This window comes from Oncorhynchus masou, chromosome 11 (genome assembly GCF_036934945.1).
Source record: "Oncorhynchus masou masou isolate Uvic2021 chromosome 11, UVic_Omas_1.1, whole genome shotgun sequence".
In the NCBI taxonomy this organism is placed as follows: Eukaryota; Metazoa; Chordata; class Actinopteri; order Salmoniformes; family Salmonidae; genus Oncorhynchus; species Oncorhynchus masou.
In genome coordinates this window covers 29,224,187-29,245,162 of record NC_088222.1, presented here as the reverse complement: position 1 = coordinate 29,245,162, position 20,976 = coordinate 29,224,187, and the positions used below count along the sequence as shown (strand labels likewise).

The 20,976-nt window shown below is 42.7% G+C and overlaps 1 protein-coding gene and 1 long non-coding RNA gene across 5 annotated transcripts in view; one reads left to right on the top strand and one right to left on the bottom strand.

Moving 5' to 3' along the window:
* rab6a (RAB6A, member RAS oncogene family) overlaps positions 1-13,975 on the bottom strand; it is a 27,438-nt gene extending 13,463 nt beyond the window's left edge. Inside the window, exons 1-2 of one of the 3 annotated variants that reach the window (XM_064978071.1) lie at positions 13,701-13,975; positions 1,621-1,679 (exon numbers count right to left, since the gene is read on the bottom strand). In XM_064978071.1, coding sequence (XP_064834143.1) covers positions 1,621-1,679; positions 13,701-13,770 — 129 coding nt within the window. In that variant the 5' untranslated portion in view covers positions 13,771-13,975. The remainder of the gene's footprint in view (positions 1-1,620; positions 1,680-13,700) is intronic. The other 2 variants (XM_064978070.1, XM_064978069.1) reach the window with 2 other exon arrangements.
* LOC135548454 (uncharacterized) overlaps positions 1-20,976 on the top strand; it is a 25,210-nt gene extending 4,234 nt beyond the window's left edge. Inside the window, exons 1-4 of one of the 2 annotated variants that reach the window (XR_010456830.1) lie at positions 18,307-18,587; positions 19,456-19,562; positions 19,871-19,950; positions 20,197-20,976. This is a non-coding gene — a long non-coding RNA (uncharacterized LOC135548454). Of the gene's footprint in view, positions 1-18,306; positions 18,588-19,455; positions 19,563-19,870; positions 19,951-20,196 lie in introns of those variants that run through there. The other variant, XR_010456829.1, reaches the window with a different exon arrangement.

Genomic DNA, 20,976 nt, shown 5'->3' with positions numbered 1-20,976 from the left:
TGCAAAATCACAGCGCAGAATACTCAATGAGGTTAAGAAGAATCCTAGAGTATCAGCTAAAGACTTACAGAAATCTCTGGAACATGCTTGCATCCCTGTTGAGGAGTCTCCGATACGTAAAAAAATAAACAAGAATGGTGTTCATGGGATGACACCACGGAAGAAGCCACTGCTGTTCAAAAAAAACATCTGAAGTTTGCAAAAGTGCACCTGGATGTTCCACAGCACTACTGACAAAATATTCTGTGGACAGATGAAACGACAGTTGAGTTGTTTGGAGGAACACACAGCACCATGTGTGAAAAAAAAGAAAAAAAAAGGCACAACATCAAAACCTCATCCCAACTGTAAAGTATGCTGGAGGGATCATGGTTTGGGGCCGCTTTGCTGCCTCAGGGCCTGGACAGCTTGCCATCACTGATGGAAAAATGAATTCAAGCTTATCAAGACATTTTGCAGGAGAATATAAGGTTGTCTGCCTGCCAATTGAAGCTCAACAGAAGTTGGGTGATGCAACAGGACAATGACCCAAAACACAGAAGTAAATCAACAGAATGGCTTCAACAGAAGAAAATAAACCTTCTGGAGTGGCTCAGTCAGAGTCCTGACCTCAACCCGATTGAGATGCTATGGCATGACCTCAACAGAGCAGTTCACACCAGACATCCCAAGAATATTGCTGAACTGAAACAGTTCTGTAAAGAGGAATGGTCTAAAATTCCTCCTGACTGTGGTACAGGTCTGATCCGCAACTACAGAAAACATTTGGTTGAGTTTATTGCTGCCAAAATGAGGGTCAGCTTGTTATTAAATCCAATGGTTCACATACTTTCTCCACCCTACACTGTGAATGTTTACACGGTGTGTTCAATAAAGACATGAAAACGTATAATTGTTTGTGTTATTAGTTTAAGCAGACTGTCTATTGTTGTGACCTAGATGAAGATCAGATCAAATTTTATGACCAATATCTGCAGAAATCCAGGTATTTCTTGCCACTATTCTAGTCAATACCACTGACATTGCTCGTCTTTAATATGCATAGATTTCTTAATTCTATTCTTTTAAATGTGTGTGTATTGTTGTGAATTGTTAGACACTACTGCACTTTTGGAGCTAGGAACACAAGCATTTCACTTCACCCGCAATATCATCAGCTAAATATGTGTATGCGACCAATAAAATTTGATCATTTCTAGTAGAATTAAGATATGAGACAAGTTGAGCAAACACATTTTAATTAAGTTAACTGAATTTTTGCCTGTTTTCTTAAGTTGGAGCCAAGTTTGGGTCAACTAAACATGTTAAATTCATGTAACACTAGCCGAAATGTTACTTTTTTTTTAAAGGCTGTGGAACCAGTTAGTTAATAATATTAATTAGTTTAAACATTTTTATTTATTTTTTTACAGCGTAGTCAAACGCAGCACTACCACACCGGACTCAAATGGCTAATCATAAAGACTGACTAGCTGAATCAATTGTGTTTGTCTGGAGCAAAAGCTTGCCCACTCTGTAGTAGGACCAGGACTAGGATTAGGCATTGAGACCAATGATGTAATAAACCTAGCCCTAACCATCATATCCAGATTCATATCTGTATGTGTGGTTTAGCCTCACCTGGTAGGTGTTGTCGAAGCTGTCGTACATGAACCTGGTAATCAATGATGTCTTCCCCACTGAAAAACAAGACAGGCTCATGTTATGACCAACATTTTTATAACCCCATTAATCTGTTTAATAAAACATGCACTACAGTCTTGAAGGGCAAGTAACTCACCAGTAAGGCTGGCAGATAGTACTGACAAAACAGACACTGACAAGTCTCATTTCACATAGCCAACACAGAAATAGAATGAATCATTCCATTTCTATGAACTAACATGTTCCAGCCTGATTTGATGCTTCAAATCTCCAGCAACTCCTCAGTCAATAGCTCAGCACAACTGTATGACTTGACTCCACCAACCAACCATCAAGAGGCCTGGAGTAAGAGTCCAGGAGGAGCTGTCTGAGTCTGCATGCTCACCATAAGAAACCCAACACCACAATATAGACTGCAAATCAACAAGGGATTTCTGAGTGAAAAAACAGAAAAAATGAAATAAGAAAATCATAAAATATTTTTTGTATAGACTTGGAAAAAACCCTTTAAGGAATGCTGGGAGATTGTCAGTGGCGGGGCCGGCCCAGACCTGGCCCTCTGACACCAACACTCCCTCGCCCTGCACTGGCATGTGACAACACTAAGGGAAATTAGAGGGGGATTAAAAAACAGGGAAGAGGCAGAGGAAAAGCAAGAAGAATGGACAGCATTTTGTTTCATTGCTCCAGTCTACCACATTGTGGAATGCACAAGTATTCATTTCCAGTACAACCTCCCTCTCCCTACTCCTTTCTACCGCTTCCATGTATGTCTCACCCAGCCACTATCATATTACTGCCGTGTCACTCCTGAACCTGGCTGGGTAGCCTCAAGTCATGTATCCTGAGCAGAGCTCTCAAAAACACAGCCTCAGAAGCAGTGTCCAGAATCACAGTACACACAGCAATCATTACCATCAATATACCACTACACAAAACTAGAGGTTGACCGATTAAAAATAAAAATAATAATCTGATTAAATATACCTTCATTTAACTAGGCAAGTCAGTTAAGAACACATTCTTATTTTCAATGACGGTCTAGGAAAGGTGGGTTAACTGCCTCGTTCAGGGGCAGAACGACAGATTTTCACCTTGTCAGCTCGGGGGATCCAATCTTGCAACCTTACAGTTAACTAGTCCAACGCAATAACGACCTGCCTCTCTCATTGCACTCCACTAAAGAGACTGCCGGTTAGCGCGAATGCAGTAAGCCAAAGTAAGGTGCTAGCTAGCATTAAACTTATCTTATGAAAAACAATCAATCATAAATCACTAGTTATCATCAACAATGAGTAGTTATTACAAGATATTATCTAGCGTGTCCTGCGTTGCATATAATCTAACTGAGCATACAAGCATCTAAGTATCTGACTGAGCGGTGGTAGGCAGAAGCAGGCGCATAAACATTCATTCAAACAGCACTTTCGTGCATTTTGCTAGCAGCTCTTCGTTGAGTCAAGCAATGCGCTGTTTATGACTTCAAGCCTATCAACTCCTGAGATGAGGCTGGTGTAACCGAAGTAAAATGGCTAGCTAGTTAGCGCGTGCTAATAGCGTTTCAAACGTCACTCGCTCAGCCTTGGGGTGGTTGTTTCCCCTTGCTCTGCATGGGTAACGCTGCTTCAATGGAGGCTGTTGTCGTTGTGTTGCTGGTTCGAGCCCAGGGAGGAGCGAGGAGAGGGACGGAAGCTATACTGTAACACTGGCAATACTAAAGTGCCTTTAACAACATCAATAGTCAAAGGTTAATAAAATACAAATGGTATAGAGGGAAATAGTCCTATAATAACTACAACCTAAAACTTCTTACCTGGGAATATTGAAGACTCATGTTAAAAGGAACCACCAGCTTTTAGATGTTCTCATGTTCTGAGCAAGGAACTGAAACGTTAGCTTTCTTACATAGCACATATTGCACTTTTACTTCTCCAACACTTTGTTTTTGCATTATTGAAACCAAATTGAATGTTTCATTATTTATTTGAGGCTACATTTATTTTATTGGTGTATTATATTAAGTTAAAATAAGTGTTCATTCAGTATTGTTGTAATTGTCATTACTACAAGTAAATAAATAAAATACAAAAATTGGCCGATTAATCGGTATCGGCTTTATTGGACCCCCAATAAATCGGTATCGCCGTTGGAAAAAAAAACAACAAATCGGTCGACCTCTACACTAAACAATATTGGAACGAATGTGTGCAGGATTGGAGCAAGAGGGACAGGCAGTAGTCTATATTTTGCTACATTTAATAGGCCTACTAGCTAGGGGAGGTTGGGAAACAGTGGCTCAGCCTGACCTTTTGGTCCTGTCATTCATTCAAATACAAAATTCTTCTCTGCAATGCATTCCTCAGTCAATTTAGAGTATGCCTAATCTCTATGTCTATTGGTTATCAGGAAGATAAATCAGGCAATCAAATAACAAATACAGACAAATCTGAAGAGGTCAGCCTGCCCATTGTGTGACCTCTAAAATACACCCAGGTCAATATGTGTGGCCCTATGGCCAGGGTGGGAAATTAACGTTTTAGTCCACCAGAAACTGTGGCAGGTAGATACGTTTACACACACAAATAAAAGAAACGTCCTCAGTGTCAACTGCGTTAATTTTCAGCAAACTTGTGTGTCAATATTTGTATGAACATAAGATTCAACAACAGACAAACTGAACAAGTCCCACAGACATGTGACTAACAAATGGAATAGTGTGTCCCTAAACAAAGGGGGGGGGGGTCAAACTCAAAAGTCAGTCAGTACCTGGTGGCCACCAGCTGCATTTGGTACTGCAGTGCATCTCCTCCTCATGGACTGCATCAGATTAGCCAGTTCTTGCTGTGAGATGTTACCCCACTGTTCCACCAAGGCACCTGCAAGTTCCAGGACATTTCTAGGGGGGGGGGGGGGGCCCTAGCTCTTACCCCCCGATCAAACAGGTCCCAGACGTGCGCTGGCCTTGGCAGAACACAGACATTCCTGTCTTGCACGCACAGAACGAGCAGTATGGATGGTGGCATTGTCATGCTGGAGGGTCATGTCAGGATGAGCCTGCAGGAAGGGTACCACATGCGGGAGGAGGGTGTCTTCCCTGTAACGCACAGCGTTGAGATTGCCTGCAATAACAACAAGCTCAGTCCGATGATGCTGTGACACACCGCCCCAGACCATGACGGACCCTCCACCTCGACCCCACTCCAGAGTACAGGCCTCAGTGTAACGCTCAATCCTGACGATTAACAAAGCCGACCATCACCCCTAGTGAGGCAAACACCGCGACTTGTCAGTGAAGAGCACGTTTTGCCAGTCTTGTCTGGTCCATGGGTTTGTGCCCATAGGCGACTTTATTGACGGTGATGTAAGGCAGGTCCCCACCAGACAACAGGCCTACAAGCCCTCAGTCCAGCCTCTCTCAGCCAATTGCGGACAGTCTGAGCACTGATGTGGGATTTGGTGTTTCAGGTGTAACTCGGGCAGTTGTTGCTGCAATCCTGTACCTGTCCTGCAGGTGTGATGTTCGGATATACCGATCCTGTGCAGGTGTTGTTATGTTGTCTGCCACTGCAAGGACGATCAGCTGTCCGTCCCGTCTCCCTGTAGCGCTGTCTTAGCGTCTCACAGTATGGACATTGCAATTTATTGCCCTGGCCACATCTGCAGTCCTCATGAATCCTTGCAGCATGCCTAAGGCACGTTCACATAGATGAGCAGAGACACTGAGTAGCTTTTTTGGTGTTTTTCAGAGTCAGTAGAAGGTCAAATGTGTTGGGTAGCCTTCCACAAGCTTCCCACATTAAGTTGGGTGAATTTTGGCCCATTCCTCCTGACAGAGCTGGTGTAACTGAGTCAGGTCTGTAGGCCTCCTTGCTCGCACACACTTTTTCAGATCTGCCCACAAATTTTCTATATGAGGTCAGGGCTTTGTGATGGGCACTCCAATACCTTGACATTGTTGTCCTTAAGCAATTTTGCCACAACTTTGGAAGTATGCTTGGGGTCATTGTCCATTTGGAAGACCCATTTGTGACCAAGATTTAACTTGGACTGATGTCTTGAGATGTTGCTTCAATATATTCACATAATGTTCCTACCTCATGATGCCATCTATTTTGTGAAGTGCACCAGTCCCTCCTGTTGCAAAGTACCCCCACAACATGATGCTGCCACCCCTGTACTTTACGGTTGGGATGGTGTTCTTCGGCTTGCAAGCCTCCCCCTTTTCCCCCAAAACGTAACGATGGTCATTATGGCCAAACAGTTCTATTTTTGTTTCATCAGACCAGAGAACATTTCTCCAAAAAGTATGATCTTGTCCCCATGTGCAGTTGCAAACCGTAGTCTGGCTTTTTTATGGAGCAGTGGTTTCTTCCTCATCAAATCTACACACAATAACAAAATAATTATTTTGAAATTCTTGCAAATATATTAAAAATAAGAAACAAAATTACCTTATTTAAATCATTATTCAGACCTTTTGCTATGAGCCTCGAAATTCAGTTCAGGGTCTTCCTGTTTCCATCCTTGAGATGTTCCTTCAACTTGGAGTCTGTGGTAAAATTCTATTGATTGGACATGATTTGGAAAGGCACACACACACACATCTATATAAAAGGTCCCACAGTTGACAGTGTATGTCAGAGCAAAAGCCATGAGGTCGAAGGAATTCTCTTTAGAGCTCAGAGATAGGCTTGTGTCAAGGCACAGATCTGCAGCATTGAAGGTCCAAGAACAGTGGCCTCCATCATTCTTAAATAGAAAAAGGAACCACCAAGATTTCCTAGAGCTAGCAGCCTGGCCAAACTTCGCAATCGGAGAAGGGCCTTGGTCAGGGAGGTGATCCAAGAACCCAAAATGGTCACTCTGGAGGTCTGTCAGAGTTCCTATGTGAAGATCGGAGAAATTTCCAGAAAGACAACCATCTCTGAAACAAGATTCTCTGGTCTAATGAAACCAAGATTGAACTCATTGGCTTGAATGCCAAGCGTCAAACCTGGCACCATCCCAACAGTGAGGCATGGTGGTGGCAGAATCATGCTGTGGGGATGTTTTTCAGCAGCAGGGACACTAGTCAGGATCAAGGGAAAGATGAAAAGAGCGAAGTAGAGAAAGAGCTTTGATGAAAATTTGCTCCAGAGCGCTCAGGACCTGACTGGGGCAATGGTTCACCTTCCAACAGGATAACAACCCTAAGCACACAGCCAAAACGACGCAGGAGTGGCTTTGGAACAAGTCTCTGAATGACCTTGAGTGGCCCAGCCAGAGCCTGGACTTGAACCCGATCTAACATCTCTGGAGACACCTGAAAATAGCTTTGCAGCGACGCTTCCCTATCCAACCTGACAGAGATTGAGAGGATGTGCAGAGAAGACTGGGAGAAACTTCCCAAATACAGATGTGCCAAGCTTGTAGCATCATACCCAAGAAGACTCAACGCTGTTATCGCTGCTAAAAGTGCTTCAACAAAGTACTGAGAAAGGGTCTGAATACTTATGTAAATTTGACATTTCCTTCTTTCCTCTTCCCCACCCCCAAAAAAGTTTTTGCTTTGTCATTATGGGGTAGTGTGTGTAGATTGAGGGGCAAAAAAACAACAATTTTATACATTTTAGAATAAGGCTGTAACGTAACAAAATGTCGAGGGGTCTGAATACTTTGAATGCAGTGTATAGTGTAGCAAATGGTCATCTAAACTGCTGTGAAACATTTTCCATAACCAAAAATATTTACATTTTCAGCTGGTGTACAAAATCAAAAGTAAGAGGCAAAAACAAAAACGGGAAGCATAGAAATAAAACAGATCTACCGCTTCTTACTTGCTTTCAAATGAGAATGATAGATCTAGAACTCACATTGCTATGTGAATTTGGTGAAGTCTCCCAAAAAGATAGATATCTATCTATAGCAACTTCAACAATGATAGCCCCTTGAAACATTCAGAGGAGATGACGGTATCGGTTGGGAAGAATGTGGACGTCTTTACTGTCGTGTAAAAATGGGTACAGAAAAAAAGCTGACCCACTAGGAAGGTGCAACTGACACTTCAGCGTGAGAACGACACGTATCAAGAGAGCTAGTTCCAGCCATTCCCCTTCTCTATAGCGAGCCCTTCATCTGGCCCACTGAATGTTGTTAACCTCAGCCCAAAGAGAGGATACGAGAGCAAAGGGAGGGTGGAAGACAAGTGACACAGAAAGGAATGTGTAAAGAAAAAAAAAGTGTGAGTTGGCCTCAATTGTCCTCAGCTTTAAAGCTCCCCTTTCTCTTACACCTGTTTTAATTATTAATATGCTCTGCTGGCAATCTATGTACCTCAGTGTGTTGGTGAGTGTCTGTGCCCTCCCTCTTTTTAAACAGGTCAAATATCTTCCTTAGAAGACTGATCCTAAAACTCACATATCCTCTTCTCCCAAACCCCTCATCCTTCCCAGACCCCTCCCAAACCAGCAGGTTCACCCCCCCCGACCACAAGTCTCTTGTCAGCTCTATTCCCCCTATACCCGTTCCCACTCCTATTGTTCTGTAGTCAGTGCCAGTGGGCAGACAAAGGCAGTCTGCATTTGGGAAAGTTCAAAAGAATGTTTAATGAGCCAAAATGCAGAGGCCCACCACTTCCTAAATACAAAATTGTATTTGGTCTTTTATTGAATTAATAGACACAAGAGTTGTTTGTTAACACATTTTTACTTACCAGGTAAGTTGTCTAAAAAGTGGGAACACTTTACAGCAACAACCTGGGAAAGAGTTGCCAGGGCGATGATAGTTGAAGCTGGGGATGATTAGGTGGCCAGGGTAATATGATGGCCATCTTGGGAATCAGCCAAGACACCAGGGTAAACACTCCCTCCCAACTCTTATCAGGACCTCGATTTAACATCTCATAATTATTGGGAAGGGTAGACCTAACTTGGTAGGGTCTGGTTTTAGGGTCAGGCCATCCTCTCAAACATGTTATTACACTAATAACATTTAATTGTGAAAAGAAATCTGGAAAGTAAAGCAGAGGAGGCTGGTGGGAGGAGCTATCGGAGGATGGGCTCACTGTAACGGCATAAATAGAATGGTACCAAACAAGAAAAATTGAAACCACGTGCCTGACCCTGTTCCACTGAGTCTTCCCACCTGCCTCCTCCGATGCAAAGTCACTTCAAAATCTATACTCAGCTTATTGGGAGTCTGTGGACATTACATATCAAACAAAAATGGAGTCTGAAATGTATTGTGTGTGAATTTCCCAGCGGTGAGGGATTTATACTGACCAGGCCTGTGTGCACATGAAAAGACAGTAGATAGTTAGTCACCCTGATCCAGTGTCAATCTCTCACGCCAGTGCGGAAATCCACATTTACATAAATGTCTGTGGGGTGAGGTCAGTTGGGGCAGGACGATATCGGTATCTCCATACACGTTAGGATCATCATTAAATTCTTTAGCACCGGTTCTAGTGGCATGCATTCAAAATGAGTAGCTTTTCTTTTGCAAAATAACTATGAATTAACTAACTTATTTTGAAATAATGGTCAACATATAAACATCAAATTAAGGTGTGGGACGTTCACTGTATTACAAGGAACAATAGCAGGTGTATTTCCCTCCAGTAGCTGGCATATTCTGTCCGTTCATAATTCACCTGGTGCTGCAGGGTAGCCTAGTGGTTAGAGCGTTGGACTAGTAACCAGAAGGTTGCAAGTTCAAACCCCCGAGCTGACAAGGTATAAATCTGTCGTTCTGCCCCTGAACAGGCAGTTAACCCACTGTTCCCAGGCCGTCATTAAAAATAAGAATTTGTTCTTAACTGACTTGCCTAGTTAAATAAAGTTAAAATAAAATACCTGTGGGAACATGCCGGCTCTCAAAACCCAACAACAGAAAGTTGGCCAATACAATCCGAGAGATTGTTTGGGAGGAAATTACCTCAGCCCTCAAATTGCAATTAAAAAAACTACTTAATCCCTTGCACTGCTCACTTCTAAAGTGGATAGAGTGCATTCAGACCATCTGACATTTTCCACATCGTTACATTACAGAATGATTCTAAAATGGATTAAATCGTTTCCCCCCTCATCAATCTACACACAATACACCATAATGATGAATCAAAAACAGTTGACATTTCTTGCAAAAATATTTTTTTTAATAAAAAAAACAAACCTGTAAATATCACATTTACATAATGTGATATTTCAGTTTTTACATCTGGTTTCCTCCAGATGTGATGCTTGGCATTCAGGCCAATGAGTTCAATCTTGGTTTCATCAGACCTCAGAATCTTGTTTCTCATGGTCTGAGAGTCTTTAGGTGGCTATTGGCAAACTAAGCGGGCTGTGATATGCATTTTACTGAGGAGTGGCTTCCATCTGGCCACTACCATAAAGACCTGATTGGTGGAGTGCTGCAGATGGGGGAACCGTCCGGAAGGTTCCCCCATCTCTATAGAGGAACTCTGGAGCTCTGTCAGTGACCATCGGGTTCTTGGTCACCTTCCTGACCAAGGCTCTTCACCTCCGATTCCTCAGTTTGGCCCGGCGGACAACTCGAGGAAGCGTCTTGGTGGTTCCAAACGTCTTCCATTTAAGAATGATGGAGGCCACTATGTTCTTGGGGACCTTCAATGGTACAGATTTTAAAGAATAAATACAATTGATTCCATTTTTATTTGATTTGAAGGCCGATGCTCCCGCCTGAGAAACTCGCTCCACCCTCCAGTCAAACCAGCTCCACTCACATAATCTGATCCACGCACAATCTCGCAGCGTAGCCAATGGCTGTGATACTGCACTCAGCACAAGACAATGATGAGAACACCCCCTCAATTGGGTAAAAGGAACACATTATTATTGCTGAGCATTGGATTTCATTATCATATTGCCTATGTTCAAAGACATTTAGACAATGACTCCACGCAAACTAAAGAGGTACAGACAAATTAAAGTGCATTCGGAAATTATTATAAAATGGATTAAACACTTTTTTTTTTTAATTGCTCAATCTACACACAATACCCCATAATGACAAACCGAAAACAGGTTTAGAAATGTTTGCAAATGTATTACAAATAAACAACTGAAATATCTTATTTACATAAGTATTCAGACCCTTTGCTATGAGACTCAAAATTGAGCTCACGTGCATTCTGTTTACATTGATCATCCTACAAATCTTTCAACAACTTGATTGGAGCCACATGTGGTAAACTCAATTCATTGGACATGATTTGGGAAGGCACACACCTGTCTATATAATGTTCCACAGTTGACAGTGCATGTCAGAGCAAAAACCAAGCAATGGGGTCGAAGGAATTGTCCATAGAGCTCCGAGACAGGATTGTGTTGAAGGCACACATCTGGGGAATTGTACCAACAATTTTTATTTTATTTTAAATTCAGCAGCATAGAAGGTCCCCAAGAACACAGTGGCCGCCATCATTCTTAAAAATGGAAGATGTTGAAACCATCAAGACTCTTCCTAGGGCTGGTCGACGGGCAAACTGAGCAATTGGGGCCTTGGTCTGGGAGGTGACCTAGAACCCGATGGTCACTCACAGAGCTCCACAGTTCCTCTGTGGAGTTGGGAGAACCTTCCAGAAAGACAACCATCTCTGCAGCACTCCACCAATCAGGCCTTTATGGTAGTGGCCAGACAGAAGCCACACCTCAGTAAAAGGCATGACAGCCCTCTTGGAGTTTGCCAAAAGGCACCTAAAGACTCTCAGACCATGAAAAACAAGATTCTCTGGTCTGATGAAACCAAGATTGAACTCTTTGGCCTGAATGCCAAGCGTCACGTCTGGAAGAAACCTGGCACCATTCCTACGGTGAAGCATGGTGGTAGCAGCATCAAGCTGTGGGGATGTTTTTCAGCGGCAGGGACTGGGAAAATAGGATCGAGGGAAAGATGAACAGAGCAAAGTAGAGAGGTCCTTGATGAAAACCTTTTCTGTGGCACTCAGAACCTCAGACTTGGGGCAAAGGCTCACCTTCAAAACAGCTGTGCAGCGATGCTCCCCATCCAACCTGACAGAGCTTGAGAGGATCTGCAGAGAAGAATGGGAGAAACTCCCCAAAGACTGGTGTGCCGTGCTTGTAATGTCATACCCAAAAGACTTGAGGCTGTAATCGCTACCAAAGGTGCTTCAACAAAGTACTGAGTAGAGGGTCTGAATATTTATGTAAATGTGATAGTTTTTATATTTTAATACATTTGCAAAAATTGTCATTATGGGGTATTGTGTGTAGATGAGGGGGGGGGGGGAATGATTGAATACATTTTATAATAGGGCTGTAACGTTACAAAATATGGAACAAGTTAAGGGGTTTGAATACTTTCGGAATGCACTGTATTGAAGTGCCATACAGACTGAGGTTGCTTTCTTGTGCGGCTACAGCACATTGTATCCCTATGGGCTAAACTGTTGAGGATAGATGGCCAGTCCCATATGGGCTTCCACACAATCCCCCCCCGTCCGTCGTCCGTGTTACCCAGCAACAGCCCCAAAACATCACTGCTCTAGAGGAGATCTGCATGGAGGAATGGGACAAAATACCAGCAAAAGTGTGTGAAAACCTTGTGAAGACTTACAGAAAACATTTGACCTCTGTCATTGCCAACAAAGTGTATATAACAAAGTATTGAGAAACTTTTGTTATTGACCAAATACTTATTTTCCACCATAATTTGCAAATATTCATTAAATATCCTACAATGTGATTTTCTGGATTTTTTCTCTCATTTTGTCTGGCATAGTTGAAGTGTACCTATGATGAAAATTACAGGCCTCATATTTTTAAGTGTGAGAACTTGCACAATTGGTGGCTGACTAAATACTTTTTTTGCCCCACTATATTTGAAGTGTAGCATGGGTTCTGGTTAAAGGAGGGGGATGTTTGTTGCTGACAGTGGTATATAGGATAGCCTACTTTATAGCCTTGCCTACGATGAGAGGAACAGATTGACGTACAGCCCACCTCCATACCAGCCCACCCCCTCAGCAGTGCTGTGATCAGGCTGGTCACCCAGGCTTCACAATGCATCATTCCAGTCCTTGGTTCTCCCTCAATGCACTTTCATACTGAGAACCACAGGCCTTAAATCAGGGTGGTTCTGTCTGCAATGTATGTTGTAGGAAAGTTGGGTTTCAGGTATACCGGATCCATCCAGCATATACAATAGCTCAAATTCTCAGAATCAGAGATAGGCAGATTGTTTCATAAGAATGGTGATGCTTTTTAAAATCACAATTGCCACCACATCATGAGAATAGAGAGTTGTTGAAATATACAATATGAAGTCCCCACATCAGAGAAAAAGACAGTGCTGGCTGGCAGGCAGGCGCCTATAAATCAACCATATAACGTTGATACTTGGTTTGACATGCAATGAGACGTCTCTTGGCACAGAGGCTGTCTTTAGCAAGAGTGACGACTGAGATGGTTAGCACCAGAAACTCTACAGCCGCTCTGAAAACCAAAGACAAATCTGACTGAATAAACACACCAGAGCAAACCCTAGCTATAGTTATACAATAGCGGCTAGTTATTGTAGTCGTAGTATGTAGCTAGGTTAGTGGTTCGTGTATTGATTTATTTTAGCTAACGTTACAAACCGACTGCTGACTGTAACTAGAAACAATTAGTCTTGTTAGTTTAGTTAACTTGCTAGCCTAAATAGCTAGCTTCCTGACCTGTGTCGAAAACATTAGTTAGAATAACTGGCTTACACTGCCAAATAGTTAGCCAACTAACCATAAATTAGTTAGCAATGTAAACATTTGATATCACCGAACGGTTAAGTTAAATATAAATGATCGGTAATCGTAGCTGGCTATATAACTGAATCGCCATGGTCTCAGTTGTATGACAGTCGGTGGATATCGATTAAAAAAAAGAGACTCGCCCAAGATGAACAGGGCTGGCATTAGCTAGCTAGCTAGCCAGCCAGCTAAGTTAGCGAGCTTTTGATCACATAGCTAGCTATTTAGCGAACTCCGTGTTAAAAATATGTCTCATTTTCAACCTTGGCCGAACGTTACATCATATAGTTTTCAGTTGTACACTTACCGCTCTGCTCGCCAAGAAAGACTAATTTAAATTTCCTTAGAGGGTTTCCGAAATCTCCTGCCGCGGTCATGACTGCAGTATAGTTAGGCAGGCAAAGGCAAGTTGGACTGTGGGAGAAACACACTAGGGCCCTACTTCAGTGAGCTAGCTAAATCGCTAGCTAGCCAGTTCGTTTGCTACCTAGCATTAAGCAATGCTCCTCTAGTGCAGTATATTGGCCAGACTGGCAGTCGGTGAGTTTAATAGGTAATTGGCTAGCTAAACCTCAGCACTCCCCCCAGTGTGTTGTGAGCAGCATTAGCGTGAGCAACAATAGTGGAAACGGCGATTACTTCAAAATAAAAGTCACCAATTGATCATGCAAACGAATTTTAAAAAAGAGTAGAATCATGCCAGAATTGGCCTAGATAATGCTAAACAAGTTTGAAAAAGACAATTATTAGTTAATTTGACAAAAAAATCTGTTTAAGTGACTAATATTAGTGTAAACTCTACATAGTTGTGTTTTGTGAGTGTTACTCTGTAGGCTGATACCCCATTTTCATGGGTGTACAAACCACAGATTAGGCTGTACAGTGCAATATTTTTTTATTTTACCTTTATTTAACCAGGTAGGCTAGTTGAGAATAAGTTCTCATTTTCAACTGCGGCCTGGCCAAGATAAAGCAAAGCAGTGTGACACAAACAACAACACAGAGTTACACATGGAGTAAACAAGTAAACAATATGAATGTTCAATGCACATAGGTTGACTGTTTAAAAAAAATATATATATTTCACCTTTATTTAACCAGGTAGGCTCGTTGAGAACAAGTTCTCATTTGCAACTGCGACCTGGCCGAGATAAAGCATAGCAGTGTGAACAGACAACACAGAGTTACACATGGAGTAAACAATTAACAAGTCAATAACAGTAGAAAAAAAGTCTATATACATTGTGTGCAAAAGGCATGAGGAGGTAGGCGAATAATTACAATTTTGCAGATTAACACTGGAGTGGTAAATGATCAGATGGTCATGTACAGGTAGAGATATTGGTGTGCAAAAGAGCAGAAAAGTAAATAAATATAAACAGTATGGGGATGAGGTAGGTAAAATTGGGTGGGCTATTTACCGATAGACTAAGTACAGCTGAAGCGATCAGTTAGCTACTCAGATAGCAGATGTTTGAAGTTGGTGAGGGAGATAAAAGTCTCCAACTTCAGCGATTTTTGCAATTCGTTCCAGTCACAGGCAGCAGAGAACTGGAACGAAAGGTGGCCAAATGAGGAGTTGGCTTTAGGGATGATCAGTGAGATACACCTGCTGGAGCGCGTGCTATGGGTGGGTGTTGCCATCGTGACCAGTGAAGTGAGATAAGGCGGAGCTTTACCTAGCATGGACTTGTAGATGACCTGGAGCTAGTGGGTCTGGCGACGAATACGTAGCGAGGGCCAGCCGACTAGAGCATGCAGGTCGCAGTGGTGGGTGGTATAAGGTGCTTTAGTAACAAAACGGATGGCACTGTGATAAACTGCATCCAGTTTGCTGAGTAGAGTATTGGAAGCTATTTTGTAGATGACATCGCCGAAGTCGAGGATCGGTAGGATAGTCAGTTTTACTAGGGTAAGTTTGGCGGCGTGAGTGAAGGAGGCTTTGTCGCGGAATAGAAAGCCGACTCTAGATTTGATTTTAGATTTTAGATTGGAGATGTTTGATATGAGTCTGGAAGGAGAGTTTACAGTCTAGCCAGACACCTAGGTACTTATAGATGTCCACATATTCTAGGTCGGAACCATCCAGGGTGGTGATGCTAGTCGGGTGTGCGGGTGCAGGCAGCGAACGGTTGAAAAGCATGCATTTGGTTTTACTAGCGTTTAAGAGCAGTTGGAGGCCACGGAAGGAGTGTTGTATGGCATTGAAGCTCGTTTGGAGGTTAGATAGTGTCCAAGGACGGACCGGAAGTATACAGAATGGTGTCGTCTGCGTAGAGGTGGATCAGGGAATCGCCCACAGCAAGAGCAACATCATTGATATATACAGAGAAAAGAGTCGGCCCGAGAATTGAACCCTGTGGCACCCCCATAGAGACTGCCAGAGGACCGGACAGCATGCCCTCCGATTTGACACACTGAACTCTGTCTGCAAAGTAGTTGGTGAACCAGGCAAGGCAGTCATTAGAAAAACCGAGGCTACTGAGTCTGCCAATAAGAATATGGTGATTAACAGAGTCGAAAGCTTTGGCAAGGTCAATGAAGACGGCTGCACAGTACTGTCTATTATCGATGGCGGTTATGATATCGTTTAGTACCTTGAGCGTGGCTGAGGTGCACCCGTGACCGGCTCGGAAACCAGATTGCACAGCGGAGAAGGTACGGTGGGATTCGAGATGGTCAGTGACCTGTTTGTTGACTTGGCTTTCGAAGACCTTAGATAGGCAGGGCAGGATGGATTTAGGTCTGTAACAGTTTGGGTCCAGGGTGTCTCCCCCTTTGAAGAGGGGGATGACTGCGGCAGCTTTCTATTCCTTGGGGATCTCAGACGATATGAAAGAGAGGTTGAACAGGCTGGTAATAGGGGTTGCGACAATGGCGTCGGATAATTTCAGAAATAGAGGGTCCAGATTGTCAAGCCCAGCTGATTTGTCCAGGTTTTCCAGCTCTTTCAGAACATCTGCTATCTGGATTTGGGTAAAGGGGAACCTGGAGAGGCTTGGGTGAGTAGCTGCGGGGGGCTGTTGGCTGAGGTTGGAGTAGCCAGGAGGAAGGCATGGCCAGCCGTTGAGAAGTGCTTGTTGAAGTTTTCGATAATCATGGATTTATCGGTGGTGACTGTGATCTTGTTCTCCATGGACTTTACAGTGTCCCAGAACTTTTTGGAGTTGGAGCTACAGGATGCAAATTTCTGCCTGAGGAAGCTGGCCTTTGCTTTCCTGACTGACTGCGTGTATTGGTTCCTGACTTCCCTGAACAGTTGCATATCGCGGGGACTATTCGATGCTATTGCAGTTCGCCACAGGATGTTTTTGTGCTGGTCGAGGGCAGTCAGGTCTGGAGTGAACCAAGGACTATATCTGTTCATAGTTCTGCATTTTTTGAACGGAGCATGCTTATCTAAAATGGTGAGGAAGTTACTTTTAAAGAATGAGCTTAATGTTGCTCATTTCAGTGGTTTTAGAGTTCCGCAATAAGAGCTAAGACACTAAAATCTGTGGAAACTCTTCACATGTATGTTATGTGGCTGTCACTGAATAGGCTGATAAACCATTTAACCATTTCATTGATGCACAATCCATAGGTTAGGCTGAACAGCGCATATATGTATGCCCCAATGGAATTCTGAATTCAAATACATCCACTTTTATTGCAAAATATTTGTACATGTTTTTTATCAAATTAACGAGTAATTGTCATTTACATCCCAACCTTTAGCATTATCTCGTCCAGTTGTGGCATCATTCCACTAGTTTTATCCGTTTGCATCAGTTTCCATGGATTACTTTTATTTTGAAGGTGAACTGCCGATTCAATTATTGTTGCTCACGCTAAAGTTCTTCACGACACACTGGTAGCACTCCCACTCGCTAGCTGTTTCAGAGGAAGTTTGTCACAACCTTATTTTTTACGACGACAGACACGGCTCCACCAATACAATGCAATTGTGGCACCCGATGCAGTGGTGTAAATTGTCATTATGGCCCACAAACCTTCCAATGTATGATATATCCGGTATTATAAACTGGGCGGTTCGAGCCCTGAGTGCTGATTGGCTTACAGCTGTGGTGTATCAGACCGCATAACACGTGTATGACTAAACATTTAATTTTATTGCTCTAATTACGTTGGTAACCAATTTATAATAGCATCCAGGCACTCCGTGATGCGTCGTGCGTAAGAATAGCCCTTAGCCGTGGTATATTTATTGGCCATGTACCACACCTCCTCGGGCCTTATTGCTTAAATATATTTCTTAATGGGAACCTGTACATTAAAACGTGGCTTGCTGCTTTTGTGTTTCGTTCTCGCGTCCTAATTTTGGATATTTCATTAAATTCCATGTATTATTTGGGACAGAGAGGAAGAGGCGAAGTTTTTGCATGGGAATGTAAAATACACATCCGAGAATGTCTCTGTTACAGATGAAAGGGGAGTTGATGCCGTGGCTCTTGCAGTGTACAAAACAACGGAAACACGTAAATCTCCGACTTTAGTGCGTTCAAGACAACCGTGAACTCGGGGAAAAAAGCGCTCCGACAGGAAAAAAAATAGTTTTGAATGGTTACCCAACTCGAAATTCCAAGCCGGAAACCATCTTTCTCGAGCTCCGACTTTCCGACCTATAGATCACTGATGTCATGACTGACCTCGTTTTTTCCAAGTTCACGTTTGTCTTCAAAGCACCATAAGGTCCTGTCCAGTGGTGTAAAGTACTTAAGTAAAGATACTTTAAAGTACTACTTAAGTATTTTGGGGTGGGGGGGATCTGTAATTTACTATTTATATTTTTGACAACTTTCTTTACTTCATTACATTCCTATTTCAATTTGAAATAATGTATTATTATTTTAAACCAAATACTTTTACACTTTTAATCAAGTGGTATTTTAATGGGCAACTTTCACTTTTACTTGAGTTACTTTCTATTACGGTATCTTTACTTTTACTCAAGAAAATGAAAATAAAACAGAAGAAGCAAACAAGGATAAAACACATTTGAAAGTGGAACTAAGATATTATCCTTATTCTGACACTACATTTGAGTCAGGCAGACCAACCGGAAGCGTTTTTCTCAGAACCTCTTGTGTATATATGCAACAACTAGCAACAGCAAAATCTAAAATAATTTCGAGATTTATGACGTGATGACTTCAGTTTAAAATTAGAGTAATGAATCCTGTCATTCTCAAAGGTAATTTGACTTCTACCAAGAAATGGCATCTTTGACACAGGTTGTAGTTAGCTGGCAAGCAAGCAAGAAGGAAGGTCAAACATGTCAGTATATCATATCAAAACACTTGATAGATGGATGATTTGTTTGTCTTCTATCCAGTTACAGGCCTCATTGGCCATTCATTCACGTACATTGGACCGGGCCTCAATGGTGCTGCCCATGCACTCAGACTCCATAATAGGACAGATCCAATGATGCAATGTCTAAGTCTATGGGTGGGAGCTAGCTACCTCTTGATGTCTGTTTATTTTATTTAAGGGCATCGGTATCAGATAAACATCCGATTCAGGTTAAGTCCTCCCCCAATAACAATAATAAGTTAGTACTATGTGTATACATTTTGACTTTATAGGAAAGCCTTAGGAAGGGATTATATTAGTGATGGGGAACTGAGGATTTCTGAAGGCTTTCAGCGCTTTCACCAAATTGTGCCCGAAAAAGAGTTCATTACTCTGAGGTTCTTTATCTGTTCACAATGCACATTAGTGACATCTGTTGGTTAGCAATAAATATCAGTGTGTGAATATCAGAGCAGTTTTTTTAAAACACTGTTTTCAACAAAACTGTGGTGCAGCGATACGTCGTTGGCTTTAGTAGCCTTTAATCAGGTGTAATACCAGGTTCACATTTTACATCATGCTTGTCTTTTTTTGCTCAGTGATTTTATGGCCCAAATATCCATGTCTGTTGCAAAGTTCACAATGCTTCAATAGGAGGCACATATTGGCCCTCTTGCATAGCATGGGATTACATCATCCAAGGTCTTTTATTTATTGATTAATTAACAAACCTTAAAGGGATGAACTAACTATTCTCCTCATCTCAGCTATGCATTGCCCACTAAGAGCACAGAAGTCATGGTCATGCCGGAGCAAGGGACCGACCAAGATGTATGTAGACGCCATCCTCAAGACCCATGAGCGAATTGTTCAGGTAATGGAGTGTTTTGAGTGTTAGTAATGTGTTCTCTGAACTTTTGGCAGTTGCATGGCATAACTTTTCAGTCTAGAGCATTGATAAGGATTTTGTTTACAGCTCAGCCAACTAAACACCACATTATGCCCCACCTTTATGGAGGTTATGTTGAAGAATCAGCCAGAGGGGTTTCAACTCTCTGTAAAGCCAGTGAGCATATTCTGTCTGTGTTGACCTCTGCATGACTTTTCTTTTGCACATGGGATCATATCCTATATCTATGTACATTTATTTTGTTACTAACTGTTCCTAACTGTTTCCCCTAGCACACAGAGACAGATTACCAAGCCCGTTTCAACCTTGGCCAACATCCAGAGCTAGAGGGACTGATGGCACAGATGACCTAGTGAGAGCAAAGACTGTTGGTGGGGTTATATCCTTCCTGTTTGGCCCTGTCCGGGGGTGTCCTCGGATGGGGCCACAGTGTCTCCTGACCCCTCCTGTCTCAGCCTCCAGTATTTATGCTGCAGTAGTTTATGTGTCGGGGGGCTGGGGTCAGTTTGTTATATCTGGAGTACTTCTCCTGTCCAATTCGGTGTCCTGTGTGAATCTAAATGTGCGTTCTCTAATTCTCTCCTTCTCTCTCTCGGAGGACCTGAGCCCTAGGACCATGCCCCAGGACTACCTGACATGATGACTCCTTGCTGTCCCTAGTCCACCAGGCCGTGCTGCTGCTCCAGTTTCAACTGTTCTGCCTTATTGTTATTTGACCATGCTGGTCATTTATGAACATTTGAACATCTTGGCCATGTTCTGTTATAATCTCCACCCGGCACAGCCGGAAGAGGACTGGCCACCGCACATATGCTCTCTCTAATTCTCTTTCTTTCTCTCTCTCTGAGGACCTGAGCCCTAGGACCATGCCCCAGGACTACCTGACATGATGACTCCTTGCTGTCCCCAGTCCACCTGGCCGTGCTGCTGCTCCAGTTTCAACTGTTCTGCCTTATTATTATTCGACCATGCTGGTCATTTATGAACATTTGAACATCTTGGCCATGTTCTGTTATAATTTCTACCCAGCACAGCCAGAAGAGGACTGGCCACCCCACATAGCCTGGTTCCTCTCTAGGTTTCTTCCTAGGTTTTGGCCTTTCTAGGGAGTTTTTCCTAACCACCGTGCTTCTACACCTGCATTGCTTGCTGTTTGGGGTTTTAGGCTGGGTTTCTGTACAGCACTTTGAGATATCAGCTGATGTACGAAGGGCTATATAAATAAATTTGATTTGATTTGTTCACCCCACCCTTTTACCTCAACTGTCATCATACTTCTTCTGACATCTACCGTTTCATCTTTTTTTCATCACGTTTTTTTTTATATAAATTAATTTTGGATGAATGTAGGACATATACTTTGCTGTTGTAGCTTCAA